General features: G+C 39.5%; 1 protein-coding gene across 3 annotated transcripts; it reads left to right on the top strand.

Annotated features, from left to right (window-relative positions):
* Positions 1-1713: 1713 nt before the first annotated feature.
* On the top strand, positions 1714-18898 carry LOC311037158 (butyrophilin-like protein 1). Of its 3 annotated transcripts, XR_014599929.1 has the most exons (9): positions 1714-1889; positions 10494-10557; positions 10675-11031; positions 11163-11441; positions 12728-12859; positions 14512-14556; positions 16675-16752; positions 16857-18573; positions 18610-18898. XR_014599929.1 is itself a non-coding variant. In XM_084046266.1 (8 exons), exons 2-8 carry the CDS (start codon positions 10497-10499, stop codon positions 16943-16945), a joined length of 1041 nt encoding a protein of 346 aa, XP_083902392.1. In that variant the 5' UTR covers positions 1714-1889; positions 10494-10496; the 3' UTR covers positions 16946-18898. The 3 variants fall into 3 exon arrangements, 2 of the variants coding, with proteins under 2 accessions (XP_083902392.1, XP_083902393.1); XM_084046266.1 differs by having other exon boundaries at positions 16857-18898; XM_084046267.1 differs by lacking the exon at positions 14512-14556 and having other exon boundaries at positions 16857-18898.
* The last annotated feature ends 7251 nt before the right edge of the window (positions 18899-26149 follow it).

Here is a 26149-nt window from a genome sequence, read left to right as displayed (position 1 = left end):
ACAATGCGTTGCATCGCAACGCATTGTGAGCTTGTAGATTTGCTATTTTCAAAGGATCTTTACACATTTTAAACTTGTGAAATGGGATATTCTGCATAATGAGTAGGCCTACTTTCTACTTTTGGTACTTGAAGTACATTTTGATACCAATACTTTTGTGTTCCGGACTTTTACTTGTAAAAAGAGTATTTCTACATTGCAGTATTGATGATACTTTTACTTAAGTACAAAATGTGAGTAGCCTACTTTTTCCACCACTGCTGTGGATGTTGTTCCACAGTTTGGGGGGCCAGCACCCACGTGACCCACCAGAGAACGATCGAACCCAATTATTAACCTTTAGAATGTATTGTTGGTGTAGAAGCCATTTCATTGTTTTTGTTTATTGTTATTATCATTATTGTAGTTATTATTTAGCATTTTTAGTTCTATTAGTTTTATTGGTTTATTGGTATTAGATTGTGGACACCAAGGGCACGCCTCATAGGCCCTAGAGGCGTGCCCTTGGTGCGAGACAAATTAATTTCACTCCAATTAATAGTAATTAATATTTGCCATTTGAGTACATACCTGCATTCCTCCATCCGTATGTACTCAAATGTTTAATGTTTATAATGTAACAGTGAAACAGTCTGCCGTGAGTCCATATATAATGAATTCAATGTGAATGCAATGTGTTTTTTATCAGTGACCTATGGAGTGGTGCATATTAGATAAGATAGATAAGATGACAAGGAGGTGACAAGAAGGTCAGTTGGCTCTCATGCATTGAAGGAGGCATGAGCTCGGCCCTGGCCTCCTTAGGTTGGCAGAGGGAAGGTAGTGCCCAGGATTACATAGACAACTGGCACTGGGTGTAAAAAATAGGGTTACAAAATCGTGGGATAAAAATGTAAAGTAAAAAAAAAGACGTGGATTGTTTTATGTAATCTTTTCATTGTAATCTTGTACAGACTACAGAGTAGTACACCAGAGTGATACAAAAAGAAAAAGAAAGATCAACATTTGTTGATGAACATTCTTGTTGTGAAAGCAAGGACCTTATTCTAAAGTAGTCTGGCATGTCTACCAAATTCATGCAGTTTTAACATCATTCAGCAGTGTTTCAAGTTTAAATTCAATCGTATGGCCCTTCACTCATTTTATCAGTATGGCCCTCTGGAATTAAATGCTGCCCACCCCTGCTCTAGGGCATATCAGTGGACAAGTGATTGGAAGACGGTATGCACCTGGGTGGACAGACAGTACGACAGGAACAATGCCATGACGGAGATGTTTGTATCATGCACTTTGGAGAAGTAACGGAACGCAAAACTACAATTCAAACCTGTGGACAACATGTTTTATTTCGCCTGCGTAGCCAAAGCCAAAGCCATAGGCGCATCAGTGGGTTTTGGTGAGCTGTTTGGAGCCGACAAAATAGCCACTACAGTTGGCAACTGTGTGTGTGTGTGTGTGTGTGTGTGTGTGTGTGTGTGCGCGCGCGCGCGCGCGCGCGCGTACACACACACTCTCACACACACACACACACACACACACACACACACACACACACACACACACACACACACACGCACGCACACGCACACACACGCACGCTGCCAACACCTAGGGAAAGTCCAGATTATACATCCGATAGGCTATCTGTAGCGTAAGAATGAAAGTGAAAGCATGGTTTACAGCCAGAGCGCCAGTGTCAGCACATGGGCGGTTATTGCTATGAGGCGAACCAGGCACACACACGCACAAGACAGCCTGGAGAAGACAGTGTGGAGAGATCGAAGACAACGCCATAACGTGAAGATCGGCTGAAGACGAAGACAGACCCTGCAGCCTGGACGCTTCTAGCCTGCTTATTTCATCTAGACGTGAATTCACTTCTTTGCAAGGTAATCTTACTAACCTATCTATGGAGCGGTCGGATGACCTATTTATTTATTTTTTATTTGTAATATATTTGTACTGTATCAAGTAGGTGTCGTGTAATATCGGGTCCTGTGCTTATGAAATATGAAAATATTATGTTATTAATACATTATAACCCAGAAACCGTCAAAATGTCTCATAACAGGCAGAGACCAAAACTAGCAAAGTTTGGGTCAGTCTGTGGCAAAAAGCTGCAGTTGAGTTAATTACCTTCAACCATCCTGTCCTATTGTCTGGAGTGTGAATCTATGACACCACACCCGGCCGAATTCTTTTGTTTACTCAGAGAGAGCCTAATTATATGCAGGAGAGCCTGCCAGTTGTCTCTCCCAAATCATCAGACTGACAAGAATCAAGTAGTATAAGCCTATACAAAGTGTACTAGTCTTTTCTAATTATACAGATGGATAGAACTAAGTTTTAGTAAAATAAAGATCGTTCTGTGTCTAAGCCAAGGTTAAGACGACATCATTGTGTAAGGGATTTTGACTCTCTCTCCAGAGGAGCTGAGCTGGAGAAAAGCGTTTCTTTTAAGTCATTTTAATCATCTAAATAATTCATACAACGTCAGACATGTCAATGTTTAGATTCATTTCGAAGCTAATAAAATGTTGAATAATAATGTTATAATGTGAGCTTGTGTAAAGGTACAGTTTGATAGATAAATGTTATATACTAAAACTAAGGCAGATCGTAACCCAGTGTGTGACTTTTAGGCCCACCCCAAGAAATCCATTGTTCTTAGCAACCTGTATTGTGAATGGTCAGAAAGAGGGCCCGTGGCTTGCATATAATGTGATGTGTTTGTGAGAAACGGGGCTCTGTGATTTGGATCTACGCAGAGGCCATGGCCTACAGAATAAAGGAAATTCTATGGGCCGCGCCATATATTGAATTGACTTGGATGTATGGATTGCTGAGAACTTTGACAATAAAGTGAATTGTTGAGAATGTAAACTCGGACTCTGAGCGTTGGCTTATTCTCCGCCGCCGGATATGGATTCTTATTTCTACCGGTCCGCTATGTTCAGACACCACACAATTACTTGGCGAACCAGCTAGTTTCTTGCTGAAGGGATACCGGTCGATTTTGCAGCGTTAAAGGTATGTGTGCTATGTTTTGGCGTTGCCTGATCTGCTTTCCCTCGGTATGATGGAAAAGAACCGAACCGTGTGTCTGGTCTGCGTTCCGGTGGAGATGCGTGTCTGGTTCCGGCGGGGTTTGTTAGTCTGCGTTCAGAGCCGTAGCTTATACCGTCTTTTGGAGACGTGTTTTTTGGTTACTCCATGACTGTTCAAGTCATGGCTTAATTAAATTTACAGGCTAGAAAGTGCTAGTTGCACATCTGGTTTGTTTAAAACTCTATCTTATCCCTGGAAAATGGTATCTCATATCCAGCGTATAGATAGGGATTTAGTTGCGAGTCCGGAAAGCACAGCGGTTTGCATCCGGCACCTGGACAATGTTGTTTCATCTCCAGGGTATAGTAAATGGATTCTCGCTACTGGTAACTAGGCCTGATCAGTTTTTTTATACGCGAGCTACCTGGTAACTCACGACGGCTGAAGGGGCATTTAAATTTGCATTTGGCTTGAGTGGGACTCTGGGTCGGGAAAGAAATCTATTTGTTGCTAGTCCTAAAAGCACAGCGGTTGGCATTAGGCACCTGAAAAGTGATGTTCTCACATTCAGCGTATAGATAGGACTGTAGCGGTGAGGCCAGAAGAGGAACTTGGCGTTCGCCAGCGTGCCAGAAAGCGACGTGTTTGCATCTGGTGAGTACTTATTGTGACCCCGGGAGAAGTTGAATGGAGTATTTGTGAGTGTGTTATAATGTGCTGTTTCCAGACGGCGCGGTAACCTTTTGCATATAGCGTTTGTGACCTGTTTGTTTATTGTGTGTGTTATTCGATGATATGCTTCTAATGGGTCTCAGATATTGGCCGATTGGTTATTGCTGCTTGTGAGGTCTTGTGTTTTTGTTGTGTGTTTACAAGCTGTGTCATGTGGTATTATTTCTCTCCTATTATGCATGCCACCACTTTGGTGGGGGCTGTGTGTGGAGTAACTGCGTGGACTTAAGCTGCTGGTGTACACGGTGGTTTGGGTCCATTTATAATTTGTCTACGTGAATGATTCTTGCTGTATTGGAGCGTCGAGACATTCAGTATACATGTTTAATTTTTTTTACAGCAGTTTGTCTATGGTGATGGCGTAGATCTCGTGTTTGTTCGAAAACATTGTTATAGGGAATAATGTTTTCGAGAGGGGAGTGGAGTATTATAAGCTTTCAAAAAACTTTGTTTGGACTTAGTTTTCTGGCTTTGAATATTTTGGTTGAGTGAAAGAGTGGAGTTAAATTGCATTTTATCTTGGCCCAGTGTGTCGAGTGGAAATTTGTGTAATTATTCAATTTTGTTGTAAGAGCCAGTTAGAATGTGGCTGTGTAGGCCTACAGGATTAATGAAGCGTTCTTGCTTTTGACTGTAAACAGGTGAGGTTAGGAGGTCTAAATTTAAAGCATTATCTACTGTAACATGAGTCTCATGGGGGGAGAATGTAGCCCTACTGTTTGTGTAGTTGTTTGTTTTTGAGGGGGATGGCATTTTCACATGGCTCCTTTGTTCTTCTGTATGAGAGCCGTCAGCGAGCGCCTTCTGTAGTTTTTTTTGGCCAAGAAATGTAGTTTTTGCTACATGTCTTGACTTCCTCGTTGCCACGTCATATCCGGCGAGACGCGACTGCTGAGTTTTAGTTTTTAAATCTTTAGAAACTACTTTTATTATATTACATTCGTAATATATTCTTATTTCAACGCTTGTACAAGATTCCTTTGTGTGGATGGAATAAGGTCTTTTGAGGGAGTAAAGTATTTATTTTCTATTTTTGCATTTAAAATGATTTCACTTTATACCCTGTAGTTGTACAAAGGCACTCGTGTGTGGGAAAGGCTTCTTTCGACTGCGTTTTAAGCACAAGATGGCGTTTAGTTTTACACGCTGTTCGTTTTTGAGGCATTCTTGCTTTCTTTCTATTTTATAGGAAGACATGTCTTCTTAAGAAACCATGGATCAGGTTTCTGTTGCAGTAGCACAAGTATAGTTTGTGTTTATTTTCGTGTCTTTAGGACACTTGTTGAATGTCACAGTTCCTTTGTGGGGAGCCAGTAAAAAGAGCCGATTGGAAATGCTTTCCTTCTTTTGTCTTGTCGTTGTTTATGGTTAGGGCTATTGTTACAAATAAGTGTGTGTGTGTGTGTGTGTGTGTGTGTGTGTGTGTGTGTGTGTGTGTGTGTGTGTGTGTGTGTGTGTGTGTGTGTGTGTGTGTGTGCGTGCGTGTGCGTGTTAGTCCCGTTGGTGGGGGGAACTGGTTGTTTGTTTCAGGTGGATTGTATGGTATGAGTGCTAATAGAATGGATGTTTTTATGTATTTGAAAGAGAAGTGGGCTTTTTATTGTGAGGGATAGGTTAAATTGGCTAAAATCACTGTTGATGTTCCAGTTAGGGTAGTTAAGGTATTGTGTCTAGGGATGTTTGATGTTTGGGCACATAGAATTTGAATTTGGCCTGCTTGTGTGCTTTATACACGCCCGTATTAATAATGGATTGGTCGTTTACATGTGTGCTATGGAGAACATTGTCTTTTGTGTTAACTTAGGGTCCTTTTCAGTGCACACGCAGAACCTTGGGGTACGCGTTCCCAAGGTCCCTCATTATGGCTGGTTCCAGAGGAAAGGACTCTGTTGTGTGCCTCCAGAGGCATCCAGGGTTTGATCATGTTGGCTATGGTACTCTGTAATAACATGTTTAGGCTTATTCATGGTTGTTTTGTTAGGCTGGGCTAAGGTGTTTTACATCTGTGTGGCAATTCACAGATGTGTTGCATTTTGACTCACTGGGCGGTGGGAAGAAGTGATGCGTCCAATTTAAAACGAACTATTTTAGAATAGATGAGAATGATTGCCTGCTTAAGTACACACATAAGATATTTCTCCCATAATGTCTGAATGGTGTACAAAAAAGTGGTGCTAAAAATGTTTAAAATCTTACTAGAAATTAAAATTGTTTAATATCCGTGATTGTTTAATGGGGCATGCCTTACGTCCATTCGAGCCTATTTTTGTCCCTCTCAAGTGATGGCCAATGCCCACTGGTGGATGATATGAGTTATTACACCCTACAGTAACTTATTTAGATTGATATGTTAAAAGCAAAGTGGATATTTTTAAATAGATTAAACCTGAAATTGAATGACAACTTATGAACAGTTAATCGGTCTATGTTACTATTTTAATGACACGAATGTGTATGATTTGAAGCTACAGACGTGTAATTATACTCGATTTTTGTGATATACCACCAATGCTAAGAATAAGTTGAAATACGTTTTGGGTTTAAGTATTGCAAAGAAGAAATTAGGAGTTCACCCTACTGGACGCACTGATCGTCCCGTGATCATTCGTGATGACGTGTTGCCTGTGGGAGTGACCTATTAGACGCCATTAAAGCGTATTTTACCACTAGAGGAAGCTGAGATTGACAGAGTCAGACTGGCTCCCTCTGGCGGTCAAAGTATGAAGCCTGTCTATTAAGGACAGTTGTTATTAGGTATTTTCGACACTATTTTCTTGCATGATGACAGAGTTGCTTTCTTCTAACGGTTCTTAGTTTAATGAGGTAACTTAGTATTATTTCTAGGTCTAGTATGTTAAGTATGTTTGATTAACAGTGTTTGTCTGTTGTGTTAACAATTGATCTGTTTATTTCCTAGATAGCCTTCACAAGGGAGGCTTAACGATTGTCAGTATGACTTGAGTGTTTAGTGCCCGCTTAACAAGGACAGGTCCAGTCTGGAAGGAGTAATGTATCGACCAGACTTTTAAACCGTTGCAAAATTAGAATATTTGATTATATTGAAAGTAACGAGAGGGGCTTAGTGTAGTCCCAGTCGAGTGTCTTAATTCTAGAAAGAAGGATCTTTGATTCTTGATTTTAACTATTCATTGATAAGATTATAAGTTCCTAAAACAGAGTGTTTTAGGCTGAGCTTTAAAAACTCCTATCTTTGACAATAAAGTGAATTGTTGAGAATGTAAACTCGGACTCTGAGCGTTGGCTTATTCTCCGCCGCCGGATATGGATTCTTATTTCTACCGGTCCGCTATGTTCAGACACCACATAGGCCTATCATATGTGTAATCAAAAATGTATGTCAATAACTTCTATTTGGTCATGTTTAGTAGCCTAGGCTACACACGTGGCTATACAGAATAATGATATGTGAACTTTAACTGCCGTGCGGGGCACGCGCGCGACGCGCGTCACATGCTGCTGTCCGTGTGTTCAGTTGCCGCGGGCATGTGGGGACAGGACGTGCATAATAGGATATTTATCCCATTAAGCCAACAATGAATGCTTCAAAATGTGCAAATGATTGATTTAAGTCTACGTTTAAGAAATAGGGTTGTAGGCAGCCTACTGCCTGTCTTATTTTATTTATTCTAATAAAATCAGACAGGCAGCCTCTGTCAATAGCTTAAAGCAGGGTTTTTTTTCAACGTTTTCAGGCCAAGGGGACCCCCTAGCTGAGAGAGAGATGAAGCAGGGACCCCCTCTGTTTTGCATGAAATTGTGTTTCAGATACACTTTTGCTGCTCTTTTTCCCCTAGTCTACACCTATAACTCTTTGCCAAAAATAGCCGATCTACAAGCTCACAACGCCTCAGCGCCAGGCCTTGTGAGCTTGTAGATCTGCTATTTTTGGCTAAAGTTCTCCTCAGAAAAGGGATGCTAGGGTTGAAGTGGTTAATGTAATTATTTTTTATCATATCATACGAAGATTTGTCGGACCCCGTGTGGTAACTCTGAGGACCCCCTAGGGGTCCCGGACCCCCGTTGAAGACCCCTGCTTTAAAGCACAGCTCAAGACCTACTTCTTCACTCTTGCTTTTAGCTGATTTTTTTGGTTGATTTTTAAATCTCTGTGTTGTTGTTGTCCATGTCCTCACTATATTGCCTGATTCACTGCCCTTTGCTATTTTAGTGTTGTTTTATGCTTCTGCTTTTCCTTTTTGCTTTATTGTTAAATTAGTTGTATTCTTACTCTGTAAAGCACTTTGAGCTGCATGTCTTGTCATGAAAGGTGCTAATAAAGTTTATTATTATTATTATTATTACGTGGTGTTCATGATAAGTTTTCTTTTTAGCTATATATGTGTACTAAACTAATAATGTGCAATTGTTGTGAAAATTATGAATCTTACCGGGTGACATTTATTTTATTCTTGAATCATCATATCTATATTCAATTAGTTCCCCCATTCTGTCCTGGTCAGGAAGTAGACAGAGGGTCTGGAGGACCTCAATTGGTTGTCAAACAAACAATAAATAAGTGAAAGTTCAAGTAGGCTAGTCCCTGAAGTGAACGGGCTGGCTGCTGCAGACCTAATACTCGCGTCACCAGACGGAGGAATCTGCAGACCAAACCACTGGTCAGTGGTGGAAAACCACTGGTCAGTGGTGGAAAAAGTACTCAAATATTTTACTTAAGTAAAAGTATTGATACTGCAATGTAGAAGTACTCTGTTACAAGTAAAAGTTCGGAATTCTACATTTACTTGAGTAAAAGTAAGTACTAAATATTTGAAAATAGCAGATCTACAAGCTCTCAACGCGTCGCAATGTGACGCATTGAGAGCTTATAGATCGGCTATTTTCAAATAGCCTAGGTATAATATAGGGCTAAAGTGGTTAATGTATGTTTTATAACGTAATAATGTATATCTGCAAAGTAACTAGTAACTAAAGTTTTCAAATAATTGTAGTGGAGTAAAAGTACACCATTTGCCTCTGAGATGTAATGGAGTAGAAGTAAAAGTATAGACAATTGGAAATATTCCAGTAAAGTAAAAGCACCTCAAAATTGTACTTAGGTACAGTACTTGAGTGTACTTAGTTACTTTACACCACTGGCTCTGGTCCATAGCGTTATCTAGGCTTGTGGGAGGCAACAGTCTTGCTTGCGTGACTGTGGGTTCTGGTTAAAACAACAACAGGCTTAACAGTTTTTTTAATATCCTACATTTATCTGTTCACTCAAAGAAGAGCCATAATAACTTTGTTCTTTGTATATGTTGGTCTGTATGTCCATACACAACCTGGACAGTTGGTTGGTTGTGTATTCTAATAAAAATCAGAATTGGTCAATTAACAATTTCCCTGAAAGAGGACTTTTTTTCATATAGGCTAGTTTTATTTTATTTATTTTTTCTTCACAGTTGTCCCTAAGTGCCCAGAATGTTTCGGCTCCCACCTATATCCTGTTACCCTAGCTTACACACATGCACATTAGGGACTTTACCCAGGAAGTCTTTTATATGTTGCCGGACAAAATAAATGAATGTTGCCAGAGAATGTGTTTGGAACAGCATTTTTCTTTCACTTTCCCACCACCAACATCTGTTTTGGTGAAAAATGTGAGAGGCTTTCCGCAGTGTATTGCATCAGTGTAATAATGCATCAGTGACTCAGCGTGAAAATTGATAAAGAACATGCTGAACCTTATATTAGGATTTCCTGGAAAGGAAACATACTTTGACCTCGACACACTTAAAGTTGAATAGCTTGTAGCTCTGTGTGTGTTCTTATACGTGTGAGTATTGATGCACACACTAGGCTACAGTTTACAATTTAGGCATTTAGCAGATTCTCTTAATCAAGAGCGAGTAATCAAGGTAACTGCGATGTAACACATCAAATGCATAGAAACAGTAATCTAGTTATCTGTTTCTATGCTGTAGAATCCATAGTGTTAAGTTAACTCATAACTTGAAGTTAACTCATATAACCACTTAAACCCGGATTTCCAAGGGCTCTATACTAGGCCCCCTCTTGTTTTTGCTCTTCAGTAGATTATCTTCACCGAAAATAGCCAATCTACGAGCTCACAGCATGTCACATTGTGATGCGTTGTAAGCTTGTAGATCTGCTATTTTCACCAAATGTTAGCCCTATAATCAATGAGCCACCAAATGTCGTCCCGGGGCAAATCCGTCCGTATTCACCAGAAAGATATTCCTAAACGTAACCTCAGTGAAATATGCCTAAACCTAACTTTATTTCTAACCTTATCCTCAGTAAAAACAAATACAAGAATACAAGAACCGCTGGTCCGCAAAATAAATGGGGGCGAGCGTGTTGGGGGCGAGTGTGGTGTGTTTTGGGTCGAGTCTTCCGGTTACCATTAAGGATGCATGACAGATCAGATGTGATAGTGGGAAAACTAATTTCCCTACGTTTTTTTACATGCAATTCTATTTTGTTTTAGTTAGTTTTGCATTGATCACTTTAGTCTGTATTTAGTTTCAGTTTAGTTTTTTTCTATTCAGTTTACAACCCCCCCCACCCCCCTTTTACTGTAGTTCTAACTACAATAACACTGCTACACTCTTAAGAGTTAAATACTAATGATTTTACTGTTTACATGGGTCATGTTATTGACGATCAGACTCACATCGTGGACGTCACAAACAACCCCCACATAAACAATTATTTTTCTTTCACTACAGATCATGGCCTCCGTGGTTGGAACATTTGTGCTGCTTTTGGCCATCATACCTTTCACTACTGCAGGTAATGATTGCTTTAAGAATTATCCTGAACTCCAGAATTTCAATCTGACATTTTACTGTTTGACATGTTGCTGTTACTTAACCATCATTTAAAATATGTATATATCTCACTCTACAGCCAATGTAAAGGTGGACTGTAAATCATCTGAAAACCGTGGTCAATATGGCCAGGTTTCGATGCTTGAATGTGTCATCAAAACAACAGAAGAAGCAACAGATGCAATGATCAAAGTGGTCACTTGGAAGAAAATAGGGAGCAAAAAAACATTACCGGTAGTTGTTTTTCACAGTTCTGTTCTTCAACCCACAACTGAACCACGTTTTTGGTTTTCCGAGCAAAACTTTAATGTCAAAACCAGGAACGTGTCCCTGATTGTCAACAACACCCAGATTAATGACAGAGGAGAGTATGAATGCAGGGTGATGACCGACCGTGGTTCAGCAGACCCCATGAAAATCAACCTCACTGTCACAGGTGAGAGCCCTCTATATTGACCATATTCACACAGTGGCCATTTTCCTTTTACACATCATAATATATGGGGGTGGATGGTGGTTATAAATTGTCACTGTTGTCTTAATGTCTTCATGCCTTTCTCTTTGCAGCCAAATATAGTGAACCAAAAGTAAGAACACCAGAGAAGGACACGTTTATTTGTAACTCTGAGGGTGGTTACCCAAAAGGTACAATTCGCTGGTTCGATCAGGATAAAAAAGAATTAACCAGCAGCTCTCAGGATCCTGAAGAGATGGATGATGGGCGCTTTAACCTCATCTCAACCTTGAAGAACCCAGCTTCCTCCCAGTCCTACACATGTTCAGTGTACAACGCCAATGGAGACAAAGAAGGAGGGACTACATTTGAGCTTGATCTTACCTCCAAAGGTATGTTTTTCTTTTTATTCTGGGTTTGATAGCTTGACACTATCTTTATGCATTAGTACAGTATATCCTAGGACAGGATATATTGGTAGATTCCTTTTTTTTTGGGGCACAAAGGTTAAGTTAAAGATAAATCAACTGAAATAGGTGTGATACCCCTTCATGGGTTAATGTTAATCTCCAACCCTTGACAAACTGCAGCCTTATCTGTACTGCCATTAACACATGTCAGTTTGCCAAAGAACCTTTCTTAGATGAACGTTTTGATTAACCATGCTACAACACTTAAAAATAGGAACATGCTTGTTTTTGTTACGAAGAGCACAACAAAAAAGAGTAATTCTCAATTTAAAAAAAAATGAAATTACTCTGTGACCTTCAAATGCGATTGGCTTTAAATAATTGGCTCATCAAATTTGGTGAAAACAACTGGTGAAAAACTAAATTTATTGAACGACTCACACTCACCTGCTTGCTATGTTCACCACTGCCATATCAATACATAATAATTAACAGCACATTAATCATAGTAAACTCTTATCAAGATCTGTTAACAATAGTGCAAGCAGTGTACAGCCTACCTGTACCAGGTGCTAATTTTGTGGTCATGTTTTTGGTCTTGAATACTTGTATGCATTTCACATGGACTGCTGTGTCTTCAGTGTTAGAGAGCATGTCTGTCTTCTAAAACAGTGGTTCTCAACCTTTTCAGGCCCCAGCCCCCCAAAATAATAATATTTGAGCTGGGGACCCCCCACCCTGATAAGCACTTGGAATTGTAGGAGTTGAGGCATTACATTTAGTTTGACTCGGTTCCACAGATAAATATTGTGAAACTAGCCAATCTACAAGCTCACAACACCTTGTGTTGCGAGGCGTTGTGAGCTTGTAGAACATCTATTTATTTATTTTTGCCTCTGTCTTATATTATATATATATTATATTATTAGTATAGTTTGTTGATTACTTTTGATGCTGTAATGGTCTTTTAAAAAAAAACTTTTCTTTTTTTTGGTATTAGGTATTAAAAGTTCTTAAATTGTCACTTTACTGTCCTCTGGGGACGCTCGCTAAATCATGTGGGGATCCCCCTGGGGGTCCCAACCCACAGGTTGAGAAGCACTGTTCTAAAGAAAACACATAAAGGATAATTCCCTGTCAGTCAGTACTCCATTTTCATTTTATTCTGATCAGTTTTGAGCATTTCTGCCCAAAGTGTCAAAATCGGAAAAGCTTTTGGAACAATGAGTTTTGTTAAAAACCTAAAACAGCTATTATAACATTTTCAGATCATGAGAGTCTGACGGGCGAGGAGGGAAAAGAATATCCTCCATCCAAAATAGTTGCTCCTGTTGTGGTCATTGGCTCATTGATTGTAGGACTCCTGATATTATTGCTGTTGAAGAGAAGGCGTTCTACTGGTAAGCACACAAACACATCTCTGTCTGGTTATTGATGTGTATTGAAGTGATGTGTAATGTATCCTTAAAAAAATAATCAATCTTACGGAAATACATAAGATACTACATTTAAGCGTAATGGTAAATGTTTCTTAACTTTAACTTGTCTTAACCACTTTCAATCTGATGTCCCTATTTTGGACATGTCATTATAGTTAACATTTTCAAACATTTTATATAGCTTTGAGCTTGTACATGGACTGTCTTCCCCGCCCAACACCATTATCTGACAAAATATAAAATAGGGCTCAAGAAGTGGTTAAGAAAGAAGTCTCACAGAATATGGAAGAGAAATAGCATAATGCCCTTTGATAAATGTTATTTATCACATACCCAGCCTTTATCTGACCTGGGTGAGAGGACTCGTAGCTGATTGGTGAGCTGCTGTATAACTCTGAGGTGTTTCATGGCAGTTGACCAATCAGTGCAATCTATTTTAGCACTGGCTTGTACATATACGACAATAACAAATCAGTGCAAAAAAAAGGTGGGAACATTTTAAACAGTTAGATACTTCTTGCTTCAGCTTTGGATCAACAATATTAGATTAAGGAGTTGACCATGCCAACATGGACAAACTCAGCCATCAATCACGATTACTGTGGATGGATTGGTAGAATTCACAGCTGAGGATGAGGAACAGTGTTGCCAGATTTACGATAATTATCGTATTTGTACGATTATTTTATCCTCTGTACGATGTACGATCAATAATTCCAAAGATGCCCAAATGTACGATAATTTCGCCATATCACAAAAAAAGTGAGTGAATTTACTAAATTCCCTGGCTGTTGATTCGCGACCCGATTTGGCTTTTCAAAATAAGTCAGGAAATCAGACCCTAGATCTGTACTTGGAGGCATTAAAAACACCTGTCGCGTCATTCCAGTCCAGTTTCAGGCTTTTATTTGTGTAGGTCCAGGAAGTTCCCTGCTTCCACGTAGCATATGTGATGCGTTTTTGTTTTGTTTACCAGTGGGAAGTTCATCATTGACAGTCATTTTAATCTCTTCATGGCTGAGGAGGCAGGATGTTTTCTGGGATTCAGGGCACAAAAGAACCAAAACATAGAGTAGATCAACCCTCCACCTTCGCTGATATGTCAGCCCTGAGTTGGACAAGCTCAAGCAAAGACGAATGCCGTGGTGATAATCTACAATATATTTTATCCAGTGTGTCATTTAGTTTAGAGAAATGCACATATATAACATGTCAACCAAAGAGCAAATTTATATCTTTATTTTGAGTTGGCACACCTGTGGCAGGGGACATGCAGCATGCACATGTTTTCCATAAAGTCCCCGAAATGGCAGACGCATAATTTTGGGCTTAAATTAGAAGAAGCATACAATATTTTGAAACCTGATACTAGTATCAAGTGATAGTTGGCAAACCAGTTGAACTACTGTGGTGCAAAAGGAAGTACATTCAAGGAGAGACTTAAAAGTGGCACATAGTATTTAGCTGTTGAATACTTTAGCTGTTGAAGTCCAGTATCGGGAAGCGACAAAAGGTTTTCCTTGGCGAGAGCTTTATATTGGTGTAATAAGCACACTTTAACGTGTGTCAAAAGCATCACAGCATTGTCACTGATATATTTTTTTCAATATCAGAGGCCCGAAGAAGACTACAACACCAGTCTACAACACCCCTCATGAGTATGTCTTTGAATATTTCAACTTGCCTTTTACAGGCCTTGGGTGGTTTTTGGTTGGTGGTCTAAATAACTAAAAAGATGTGAAAAGCATGTCTTTTGCACACCTACTGGGATAGGTGCGTAGGAGCAGGCAACCAGTGCATGAGCCAGGGAAACATTTAGATCCCGCACACTGGTCAAGTACCTGATGAAGGTCAGTTGGACCAAAACGTTAATCCTAATAAATTACTTTTTTGCTGTAATTGAAGACAGTGTGCAGGATCTCCATTTTCCCACAAATAACGAAAAATATATATTTTTCAATTATAATATTGCTGTTTGCAGGAAAGGGTTTATGTTACCATGATACTTTTTTCATGAGTTTATTCAAACGTATCTTCAATGGCCCTCTAGAGAAAAAAAAATAGAATGGGCCTACTGCTTGTACTATACTACAAAAGGTTAAACCAAAGACCACAGGTCTCTGAATCACATCTGAAGCTTGAACTAACATGTTGTGCTTGGGTGAAGTTTGATTAAAAAATATATACAAAATCAATCATTCAACAAGGGACTGCCTTCATTAACTGAGTGTACATACCACTCCTTGCAATTTATGACACAGCCTCGGGTTTGTTACCTCTAATTTTATTTCAGTGTACAGCATTGACTGCATTGCAGTGGTAAACCATTCAAATATATTGGCAGACAATATGCAATATTTGAACTTGTCACCGTTCACTCTTAAAACTGTTTCAGATTCAATTTAGGCATTTAGCAGACGCTCTTAATCAAGAGCGATTTACAAGACTTGCAAGACTTACGCAAGGTATACACAAACATGCATAGAGATTAGAGACCGCTTAGTGCCTCAGTAATTTAGGATCATAGATAAACCAAGAAGCATCCGTCTAAACAGTATAATACAAAAGAAAAAAAATAGGATGCCAGGTCAACAAATGAACATGGCATCTGTCTAAAGTAACATGTTATTTAAATTACATTTTAACCTTTGCATAAGACTGTGACATTTGTGGTACTGTATGCTGACCATACGGTATTGAGTAGCATATTCAACTGCTTTGCAAAAGATATCACACTGGTGATCATGTGTAGTAAAGAATAAAGAGTTTGTTTAAGTCACGGGTCCATAAGTGTTATTATGGGATTCATTCAACCTTTATTTAAGATTCTCGGAGAGATCATTGAGGGAGACCCTCATTTACAATGATGCCGAGATTACACACATATAAATAACATAAGAACAACAACAAGAAAAAACTATAAAGTTGACACAAACAGTTAAAACAGTTGCATGTTAACAGCAATCAGTTAAAACAGTTGCCTACATGTAATGCACGGTTATTATATGAATTCCTAAAATGGCCAATAGATGCTAGGGTAACTCTTATATGGACCCTTAGGTATTTTGCTGGGAGCAGGGGACTAGTGAACTCATTTCAACCCAGCATGGGTGCTTGTCAGGACAGGCCAAGCATAGTTATGTCCTCACGGCTGACACAGTTCCCATGGCTGTATGAGTAAATGACAGCTTACAAGAAATGGCTGTATGAGTAGCTTATAGTTACAAGAACAATGACTAACGTCTATAATAATCATTATATGGAAATCTAATCCCGAATTCAGAAATCTAGGCATGGGACATTTTATTCATCTTACTTAACCCATTAAAACCAGGAAAGCATCTAGATTTGAGCTATATATATATATAGCAACATATTTTTTTCAGAAAACTCTTAGGCATTTAGTTGCTGTCGAGCAAAAACCTCCTATCTCCATATTCTAACTTCTTGTGTGTTTTTTTAATGCCCTACTTGATCATACTACAGCGTCACACAAAAGCATCAAAAGTAGCAGATCCACAAGCCACTTTTGCTGTTTTTGAGTGGTTTTGGACATATGAGGTTTCCACCCGACAGAGATGATATGTAGAATCGGCCACAGGTCTTAATGGGTTAAGTTACACCTGTATCTTTCTGTGCAGGGTGATGGTTTCAAATATAAGGGGAAAGTATGCATTTTAACTGTTCTTTGCTTTTATGACAATGGATCTCACAGACAATTGGCTACAAATACAAATTTACCTCAGTAATATTTACCAAACATTGATTTGTTACAGGTCCCCAAACTACCCATACACCAGTTTACCAAGATGAAGAAAAGGCAAACTGTCTAGATGGTGAGGATGCAGAGAGAGGTGAGCTTCTGATGTTTTCTTATGCTGTTGCTGCTATGGTGACAATCACTTTGCAGATGTGTATTCAATTCTATATCATTTTATATGATACATCTTTCTCATAGGTAAGAAATGTGATCATAGTGGGGAAATGAACGCAGTGGATGAAGAAGGACTTCAAGTGATGATTCCTTTATCGGCAGCTCTAAATTAACACTTCTTTGTTGATCTATATCTATATGGACAGAGTGTTTTTTCTCACACTCCTCTAACCAAGGTGTATGCAACCAAAACACTTGGCAAACATTTTTTGAAAATAGCCGATCTACAAGCTTGTACATCTGCTATTGTATATACCATTGATTTACGACTATGTAACGGTGTCGTGAATCAGCAAGTTATAACCGGCTTCAGCAAGAGAACGATGTCAGTGCTCCCCTGGAAGCGGAGCCACGTCTCTGCGTGGCGGGGAGGAGAGCTCGACAGACAGGGAAGAGAAGTACACAGACGTGTAAGGAATAGTCTCATAGCTTGTTTGTGAAGGTGTGTAAAGGAGTGTAAAGCTTTTTAGACAGTAATTATGCCATGTAGTTACGCAATCTTGCTTCTAGCTGTCATTACACTATCACTGAGGCTGTTCAACCATCTGGCGATGAGTTCGTCAGTTGCAGTTATTAATCATTGAGTGAGTACATACACTGCGGTACAACTTATAATGGTGCCAGGATGACTCGCCTACACGGGAGGGCATGGGTGTGATCTATGGCTGTGTATATGTACAGTATCATATCTCTGCTGTCCGGCAGGATCATTTTTCAGGAAATGAAAAAAACAAAACAAAAATGGAGTTAGGAGGTTTTGTTCATCATTGATAATAACAGCTGAATGGACCTCCAAGCTCACAATGAGGTTGGAGGTCAAAAGGGGGTGGAGCCTGGAGTCAGCAAAACCAGCTAACTCCACCCCCCTTTGCTGGAGTTGGCTGGTTTAACAGAAAGTTTGAGGATCCAATGGACTGCTTTTGTCAGAAGCACTTTTTAATACTTTTCATTGGTTCAATATTTTTTTTACCAACACACAGACGTAAAGGGTGTTCAATAGCATTGATTTATGGGGGAAAAAAATGCAAAAGCGGAAAATTTGAGTTAGCTGGTTCCTGCCGGACAGCAACGATGTAACATAACACACAGGGCCACCCCCCCATGCTACCAGTAGACCACAGAATTAGTGCCACGATGTCTTTATTTCACATCTTTTTGAAATATTTTACTTTATTTTCAACATGTTCTGATTGCCATTGCACACCAGATGGAAGGTTCAATACTTGCACCACAGGCTACACTATACTGTCACATGATCATTGCACTTACTAGAGGAAACGTGAATGTGATTATTGGAAATGTGGAAGTTAAGTAGCCTAACTTATTTCATCATCAGCCATTGTGTAACACTGTGAATCAATTTTGGTGTCAAATGAGTTTCGTTATCTATAGGCCTATGCTCACGCAGGTTGTTGGGGTGGGTGGGAAAGGGTGAGCAAGCTATCTGTGTATGAATGTATCTGTATACTTGTATTGTATATATCTGTGTCTGTTGTTCATGTTTTTATGAAATCTTTTTGGCTTCATTCTTATTTACTGTGAATAGCACTGTATCAGATTTAGGGTATGTCTGCATGTCTTTACTGAAAACACTAGAGAATATAAACCTATTGAGGCCTACTTACTACCTAATGGTCAGGGAGAAGTATTACCTACTGTAAACATCCAATGCCTTCAGAACAGAGCCAGTGTAATAGAGAGTGTGTTTTTGGTAAAGATTTGATATCAACACTGAGCAAAGGTTTATTTTTTTATTTTTTTAAAACACTGAGCAAAGGTTTATGATCAATCTGGCTTGAGGAAAATAAATGATTAACCTTTTGGCGAGGGTAGTGCTCAAGGGTATGTTGACAGTGTATTTCTTTTATTAATGTTATTGTGAATTGTCTTGTTAAAATGTGCTATGCAATTCAATACTGTTTTTTATTTACTGTAATTACTGTTTTTATAAGTGTGGTGATACTGTACATTATAATGTATAGTTTCATATACGCTGTAATAATGTATAACTCACGATACATGTCTAATTGTGTTGACATTTAAAATAAAGATTTGTATAAAAAGAATGTCTGACTTCCTTTTTCTTTCTTTGGTTGGGGAAGTGTAAGATTCAGATGACCATCTTCTCCTTTTATCATGCAGAATACCTTTCCAGTCACCCTCCCATATCAACTGAAAGAGTCTTGCTGTCTATAGAGCAGGCCTACATAAAACATTGAAGATTATTTTTTACCCAATAATGTGGCAACAAGTGTAAGGCATCAGTTGTAGGCAGAGATCTCTGGTTGGTTTTGCAGCTTTCCATCATGGCTTTTGTACTTCCATGTACTGTTGTTCTCATGTCTTACTAAATAAAGTACATCAATCAATCAATCAACCTTGTCTTTGCAGGCATTTTCCAGGAAAGGCAGTGATTTACCTGTGCCTTTGTAGCCGGTCTGGGCCTGTCCCTGCAGAAGGCCTTGCTACCGTTTTATGTTGTGTTGTGTAATAATGTATGAAAAAGGTAGTGCACGCACATCCGTTAGGTCCAGGTGCTTAGACAAACAAAGTATAATGAAAGAGAATAAAGTCTGCACACTGGTAGTTGCAAAAAGCTCCAGAATGTATTGCTCGTCAACGTTTCGGCCTGTTCAGGCCTCCTGTGTTGTGTAATAATAACACTCTGTTCAGCCAAACTGGTGGTGTGTTGTTTTGATGTTGAATTAGATACTGTGCTTTGTCATATTAAAATTGTAAATTACGCAATAATTATGTGGGTATACATTTTTTGGGTTAATGTATTGGTTCTCTGGATAAAAAAATAAGAAGTTTCAAATACAACTAATTGGTAGCTTATGTCAAATGATGTAGTTTTGAGAGGAATAACTTCATTAACTTGGTTAAGACTGTTATGTGCTAGCACATGTGCACACCTCAGTCTATAGTGTTTCTTGGCTTGTGTGTTCACTAATACTTTTGTCCTGTGTTTAGTGTCTATCCTGCCTTGCTGGCTCTGCTGCCCTGGTCTGGCTAGACACCTGTCACTCACCTCGGAGTGTTCTGGCTGCCCCTCCCTTTTCCCAGCTGGGCTTCATATGTGATTAGGGCGTAGGCTATAAGAGGAGCTGTTGCCAGCTCACATTATCTCCCCAGCACCCCAGCAGAGCACACCTGTATATTTGATCTCTTGCATTTGTTTATTTGTAGTTCTTTATTTCAGTTCCAATGGGCTGGTTGTAAGTATTGTTTGTTATGATTTTCGTTACTGGTTAGTTTAGTTTTAGTATATGTTTTGGTAGTTTATGGGAGTCTGGTGAGGCGACGGGCACATAGTGCCTGGCTCACCAGACTCCCCACTTTTTAGTTTGGCCAGCCCATTACTACTTTTGTTTGGTTAGGACATTTATTTAGGTCTTTGTTTTGGTTAATGTTTTATACCTCTACCCTCCTGGTATATTTATTGACATGGTTTCTCACAAGAACCCTTTGCACATGTTTTTTCTGAATATAAAATAAATTTCATTGCAATTGAGACCTGATTTTTGTCCTATTATTATGTTATGGTCACTGGTGTTCGAGCCAAGTGTAGTGGCCGTAACAAAGACCATATGAGGGATTTTTTAAGATTCAATTAAGTGCATTACCACCACATCATACAAGTAGAAATGAAAACAATGTGTGTTTCATCTATAATAAACCCAACCTGAACCTAAGTAATTATGGCTCTTTACAAGAACTAAGGCACACCTGGCATAGCCAAAGATGACAGGCCTATGGACTGGAGACTGACCCCACATTAGTTTATTAGTGTGTTTTATTTACTTCACTGAATTGATTGCTTTTTTTGTGTGTCACTGAATTCAGTAGCTTTTTGTGTGTTTTGGCTTTGCAAAATGTGAGGACACATTTTAAAACTTTGTGGGGAGATAGGCTTTGATAGGCCTTTGAAAAACCTTACAGCAAGCTATGGGATCCCTTGAATTAAAGCAGCTCAGCCCTTTTATCTCCTGTGACAATAAACCCCACCCTTAATTTGAAACAAGGAGCACCTGGCTGATGCTGCCATAGTAACAGGTCTACCTGGTTACATATAGGATTTTTAGAAAAACACTTCTGACTCAGATTCTTTTTTTTTTGTGGTGAAAACCACCCGTTTTCAACGGGCCATAGCTCCAAAATGGCTGCTCGTGGTTGGAATGTTATTGTTCCAGTGGATATACGGATCCCTCCCCCAACCCACGGAGATTTTTTTTTTTACATTTTTGTACACAACGTGGCTTCCACGGCGTTGCAAAGATCGTCTATTTAAGGTATTAACGCTGGCAAGGGGATAAAAAACGATGTTTAATATCTTGGCGGGTAATGTGTTAAAGTCACGCATCCAACAAGCTTTGAACTGAACAAATTGGACATCTTAAACGGCCACTTAAGCCGGTTTTCGGTCGCCGATTTTCGATTGAGTTTTGGCCATTGTCGCCCGTTTTTCTTTAACAACAGGGGCTAGGAAGGTCTGACGGCAACAAACTAGATACCTGAGTATCAAGTTCACTTTGAGCCGCATCCAGCATATCCACTGCCATTTCCGTCTGCCTTACCGCAGTTGAAATTTCTTTTTTGGGGGTAATAAATTCTTCTTTTTTGAGCGGTGACGGTAGCCGCTTCTATAAGTGGCGTTGCGACCCATGACCCATCCGTCGTGAAAATGTGTCTTTCCTGTACTGTGATTGGCTGATGACTTGAGTATTCAGACCACTCTGTGATTGGCTAGCGAGACGCATGATGAAATTCATAACCTATAAATATCACCACGCACTTAAAAAAACACTTTTTTTTAAAAGTGAGCTTCCATCACTGTGATGACCTTAAATAACACCGCTCACTTCACACTGGGTGTGATTTCTTCTAGTCTGGGGAGGGCATTTTTTCCCCAACGGGTAAAAGGGCAGGGGCTCGAGCCCCTTTTCATGTCTATGTGTGCACGTGCCTGATGGAGGAGAGGAGGCAGTGGGCCATGTGGATCAGAGGTCATGTTGCATTTAACACGTAATTTGTGTCATGCACAACACATACACAGTCAAGTTGGGTATGTTTATATCCAATTCATTCTTGTTTGCCATTGTTCTCTGAGCCAGAAATGCAGCAGGGTGATTGCAATCTTTTTGCGCTGGCATGTGACCTTCCTAGGCTTAATTTAAAAATGATATATATTTAAAAGGAAAAATCATATCTCTCACACTTAATGCCACTAGTGTGCCAGAGATTACCCTCTCCTGTGCCAATGGTGGCACACGTGGCTAAGGTTGCCTACCCCTGGGCTATGGGGTTGTCTCTGCACTGCCCTGATAATAACCCATACTCTTTCAAACAATAGTCATAACATGAATGTCACTATGTTGTTGAAATATGTCAATTTGATGACATCAAATATTTTCTGAGGTACAACGTGTAAAATAATGCACCTTGAGTAGTGACACTTACTGACAGTAGACGTGTGATCAACAATAAATGTACAGTACAACAGTTACAGTTGATAAGAATCAAACATTCCTATGAGATTCCATTGGAAATTCATGCAGGTACTTTTTGACCCATTTAATATTTATAGGCTGGATAAGTATGGTCTACTTCCAAGAATAAAATCTTGGAAAGGATTTTAATACATAGTTTATGTGACTATATTGTTACCACAGACCACATGGAGCACTCAAAGCAATTACTCTACCAGGATTAGATGGAGCATCGTTCCCCCATTGTTAGAAATCGTTAGCCTCATAGCATAATTGCTAAAGTAATTTTTTGGCCAAATTGACATTTCTGCCCAACTCTACTCTCCTAACACTGTTGCTTTATTGTGCCTTATTGCCTATGTCCTCAGCCAACCAAAATGACTTAAGCAGAAAGTGCTTTTAAGCCAACTTTTTGATTTAGGCAGACACGTTTTTTTTTAATGTAACAAGCATTCTGATAGGCTGGGAACATTGTCAATAAGGTAGGGTGAAGCAGCAGTGTTAGGAGACTAGAGTTAAGCAGATATAAATAAAGGCAGATAAACATGACTTTGGCAAAACAAGTTTTTTTACTCATGATTGCCTGATTCACCCATAGATGACTTAGACAGATAGTGATTTTTACCAGCATGCAATGCGTGTCTACAAAGAGACTCAGCACCAGTCATTCTCTTCTCAACATATTCTTGACATATGCTCGACATGTTTTCGATCATTGGCTGTCCTTTAAGCCAATGGGGATACTTTCCCATACTCTGAACGGGCGGTCTCGTCCTCCAAACCTATGGCTACTAGACACGCCTCTCGCCTCTCTGGCTACTATACACGCCTGCCGTCGGTTCAAATAATAACCATTCATTACTTAAAAGTGAATATCTCTGTATGATTGAATGCACTGACCACAACCCCCAAGCGGGGGGTTTGGGGGTCCTCCCCCAGAATAAAAAAAAAAAAAGTTTCAACTTGTCCAACGGACAAGTAAAATTGTAATGGACTTGTCCTTAATGATTTATTACTTGTCAGGACAAGTGGGACAAGCCTTACAGTAATGTCGACCCCTGTTGTATCATTACATCATTGTAGAGTATGATGTAGAGCAGGGATGGGAAACTTTGATGATGGAGAGGGCCACTATATTTCCACATTCACTCCAGAGGGCCACATAGCAAAAACAGCAGATCTACAAGCTTGTCGATCTGCTATTTTTGCAATGTTTTAATTGGAATCCTGAAAGTCAAATTTGTATTTCATTTCAAATACATGTACTTATACTTATGTTAACTTCATGAACTTAAATACATATACATTGGACATAAAAAAAAGACAATTTTAATACCAGTCATTAAAGGTATTATGACATTCATTTTCACTTTCTTTTCTTTTTTATGTTTTTTTTTTAGGTTTTATGACCTCAATTACACCCAAAAAATCTGAACTTTGTTTTGAAGGACCATGACAAAGACTTTTAATGTGTGGTAAAACTGAATATCATGAAACCTTTAAGCTACTACGACTGAAGTAATTAAAGCAGGTCATGTTTTTGTAATTGTAACAGCTGAAATAAATAATATATCAGTATTCTGATATTAACCTGTGGGCCGCATTAAGTGAAGGTGGGGGCCGCATGTGGCCCCCGGGCTGCCAGTTGCCCATGTATGATGTAGAGGTGGAGGTAGAGATGGCCACTATGTGAAGGTATTTATGTTGACCTGAACAGCTGGAGATCAGATCAGAACTGAAGTTCTGTTTTCTTTCAAACGCCTTGTTATTAGATGACACTTAGGTCAGAGGGTTTGGCTTATCTCATCATTGTTGTCTGTTCATGTTTGTTGGAGCTCCCCACACTCGGAGCCCCCCACCTCACGTCATTCCAGTGACCAGATCCGTAGAGGGCCCAGTGGAGTAACTCATTTTTTTTTCCTTCCGGTGAAATATTGTCTTGATAAGAACAATATACCTTCATCGTTCTTTTTGCTTATACAATCTGCACACATGTCTGTCTTGTGTTTGTGTCTTACTTCATGAGAGAGAGAGAGAGAGAGAGAGAGAGAGAGAGAGAGAGAGAGAGAGAGAGAGAGAGAGAGAGAGAGAGAGAGAGAGAGAGAAAGAGAGAGAATAGGTCTGCATATGAAGACTGTGAAGACAGATTGTGCAATAAACACGATCAAAGACTATTATTGATATTGCCTCCTCTTAATTAGGCATACAAGTTATAAGGAAATGTATAACAGTGTCGAATAATTCTGAGATGTGAACATTTAAATTAACTCAAATATGCAAAACATTATCCTCTCTCCATAAGCAGTTGTGTGAAAGTTCATAAGATATGAGGGCCTTGAGGGCAAGGTATTAATGTTAAAGGTAGTTACTGCTTGTGTTGACCTGAACACCTGGCTCTGTGGGGATCAGTTCTGAACTGAAGATCTGTTTTCTTTCAAACCAGATGACACTTCGGTCCGAGGGTGTGGCTTATTACTCTCATCATTCTTGTCTGTTCTTGTTTGTTGGAGCCCACCACACTCGGAGCCCCCCACCTCACGTCCAAAATACACTTTTTGCAGGGCTGCCAACATTGCATTGCATTGTCAATGTCAACATTGCAAAATAAACATTCTATACACTTTCACTGGAAAGGGTTTACAACAAAGCTTTTTGTGTGAGTTTGATTCTTTTATCAGGCTTGCTGTACTAGCATTGGACAATGATGGGTACAATTACACCCATTAAACCACTTAGATTTGGCCTAGATGTAGGCCTAATGAAATTGATTTGATGACTGAATGTAAGACCCATCTTTAATAATAACCATTCATTACTTAAAGCCGTACCAGGAGGAAAGTAAAAACAAAAACGATTTTAGCAGCCTCTGCTGGTCACTACCGTCATTGCAGATCTTTAGTGGAGTCCTGCATTACCCAGAATTCCATTCGTTTTCACCGGAAGGCGGAAGCGTTTCAAAAAGCGTTCTTTTTGTTGTTTTATACTATCTGCTGATCGTTTCTCTTAGCCAGTGGAGCTTTAGGTACCGTGAGCTGTGCTTTCTTTTGCTGTTGTTTTTCCATCTTCAAATACTATAATGCCATAAAAACAGTGTGATATTCCTTTTTGTTACTAGCGGCAGTTCCGGACCAAACAGGAAACCGGTGCATTTCCGTTTCCGTTTTACGGCCGGATGACGTTTTCGCGGGAAAGACGACCCCACTCCACTTTCAATAGAAAATATGTTTATGAAAGGCTTTCGGGGGTGAAATTCGTGGAATGGGCGTTGTGAAACATTTGCCACTCACAAAAGATATACAATTTAACTTTAAAAGTGAATATCTCTGTATGATTGCATGCACTGACCACAACCCCCAAGCAGGGGGTCTGGGGGTCCTCCTGCAGAAACAATTTAACATAGTAGATGTAATTTCCTGTGTTCTGGTGAATTATGGGAGTTTGAGGCCAAATCCAGGAGAAAAACTAGAGAAATGACAATCCAGGAGATTGTCAGGATCCAGGGGTTCCAAGTCCAAGTTTGATAAAAGTTAAGCACCCTTGCCACAGACTAGTTGGGCATCGAGGCTACGCATGGTACTGATTTGCGTAAACAGTATGTTTTGAAAGAAGTAGAAAAAAGAACCAGATTGGAGTTACCAATCTCTTGATGCATGGTCAGATAGATCATACATGTATATGCTTGAGATAGTAGCCCCCTGTTGGCATGGAAACTTAATTGCTACACTTGACCTATACATACTGGCACATGTGCCAAGAGTGTTATCACTTATCATATTAACACTCAGTGTCAGGCACATCCCTGCAAGCTTTGTAGAGGGTGTATACCTA

The sequence above is a fragment of the Gymnoscopelus microlampas genome (assembly GCF_963454915.1).
Source record: "Gymnoscopelus microlampas genome assembly, chromosome: 2".
Lineage (NCBI taxonomy): Eukaryota > Metazoa > Chordata > Actinopteri > Myctophiformes > Myctophidae > Gymnoscopelus > Gymnoscopelus microlampas.
Note: the sequence above shows the minus strand (reverse complement) of the source record. Positions and strands in the feature narration are given on the sequence as shown.

Bases quoted from the DNA above. Each gene is read 5' to 3' on its own strand.
- LOC311037158 (XM_084046266.1), top strand. From the start codon at position 10,497: ATGGCCTCCGTGGTTGGAACATTTGTGCTGCTTTTGGCCATCATACCT. The intron at 10,558-10,674 runs GTAATGATTGCT...CTCACTCTACAG, and splicing joins CATACCTTTCACTACTGCAG to CCAATGTAAAGGTGGACTGT. The intron at 16,753-16,856 runs GTGAGCTTCTGA...TCTTTCTCATAG, and splicing joins TGGTGAGGATGCAGAGAGAG to GTAAGAAATGTGATCATAGT.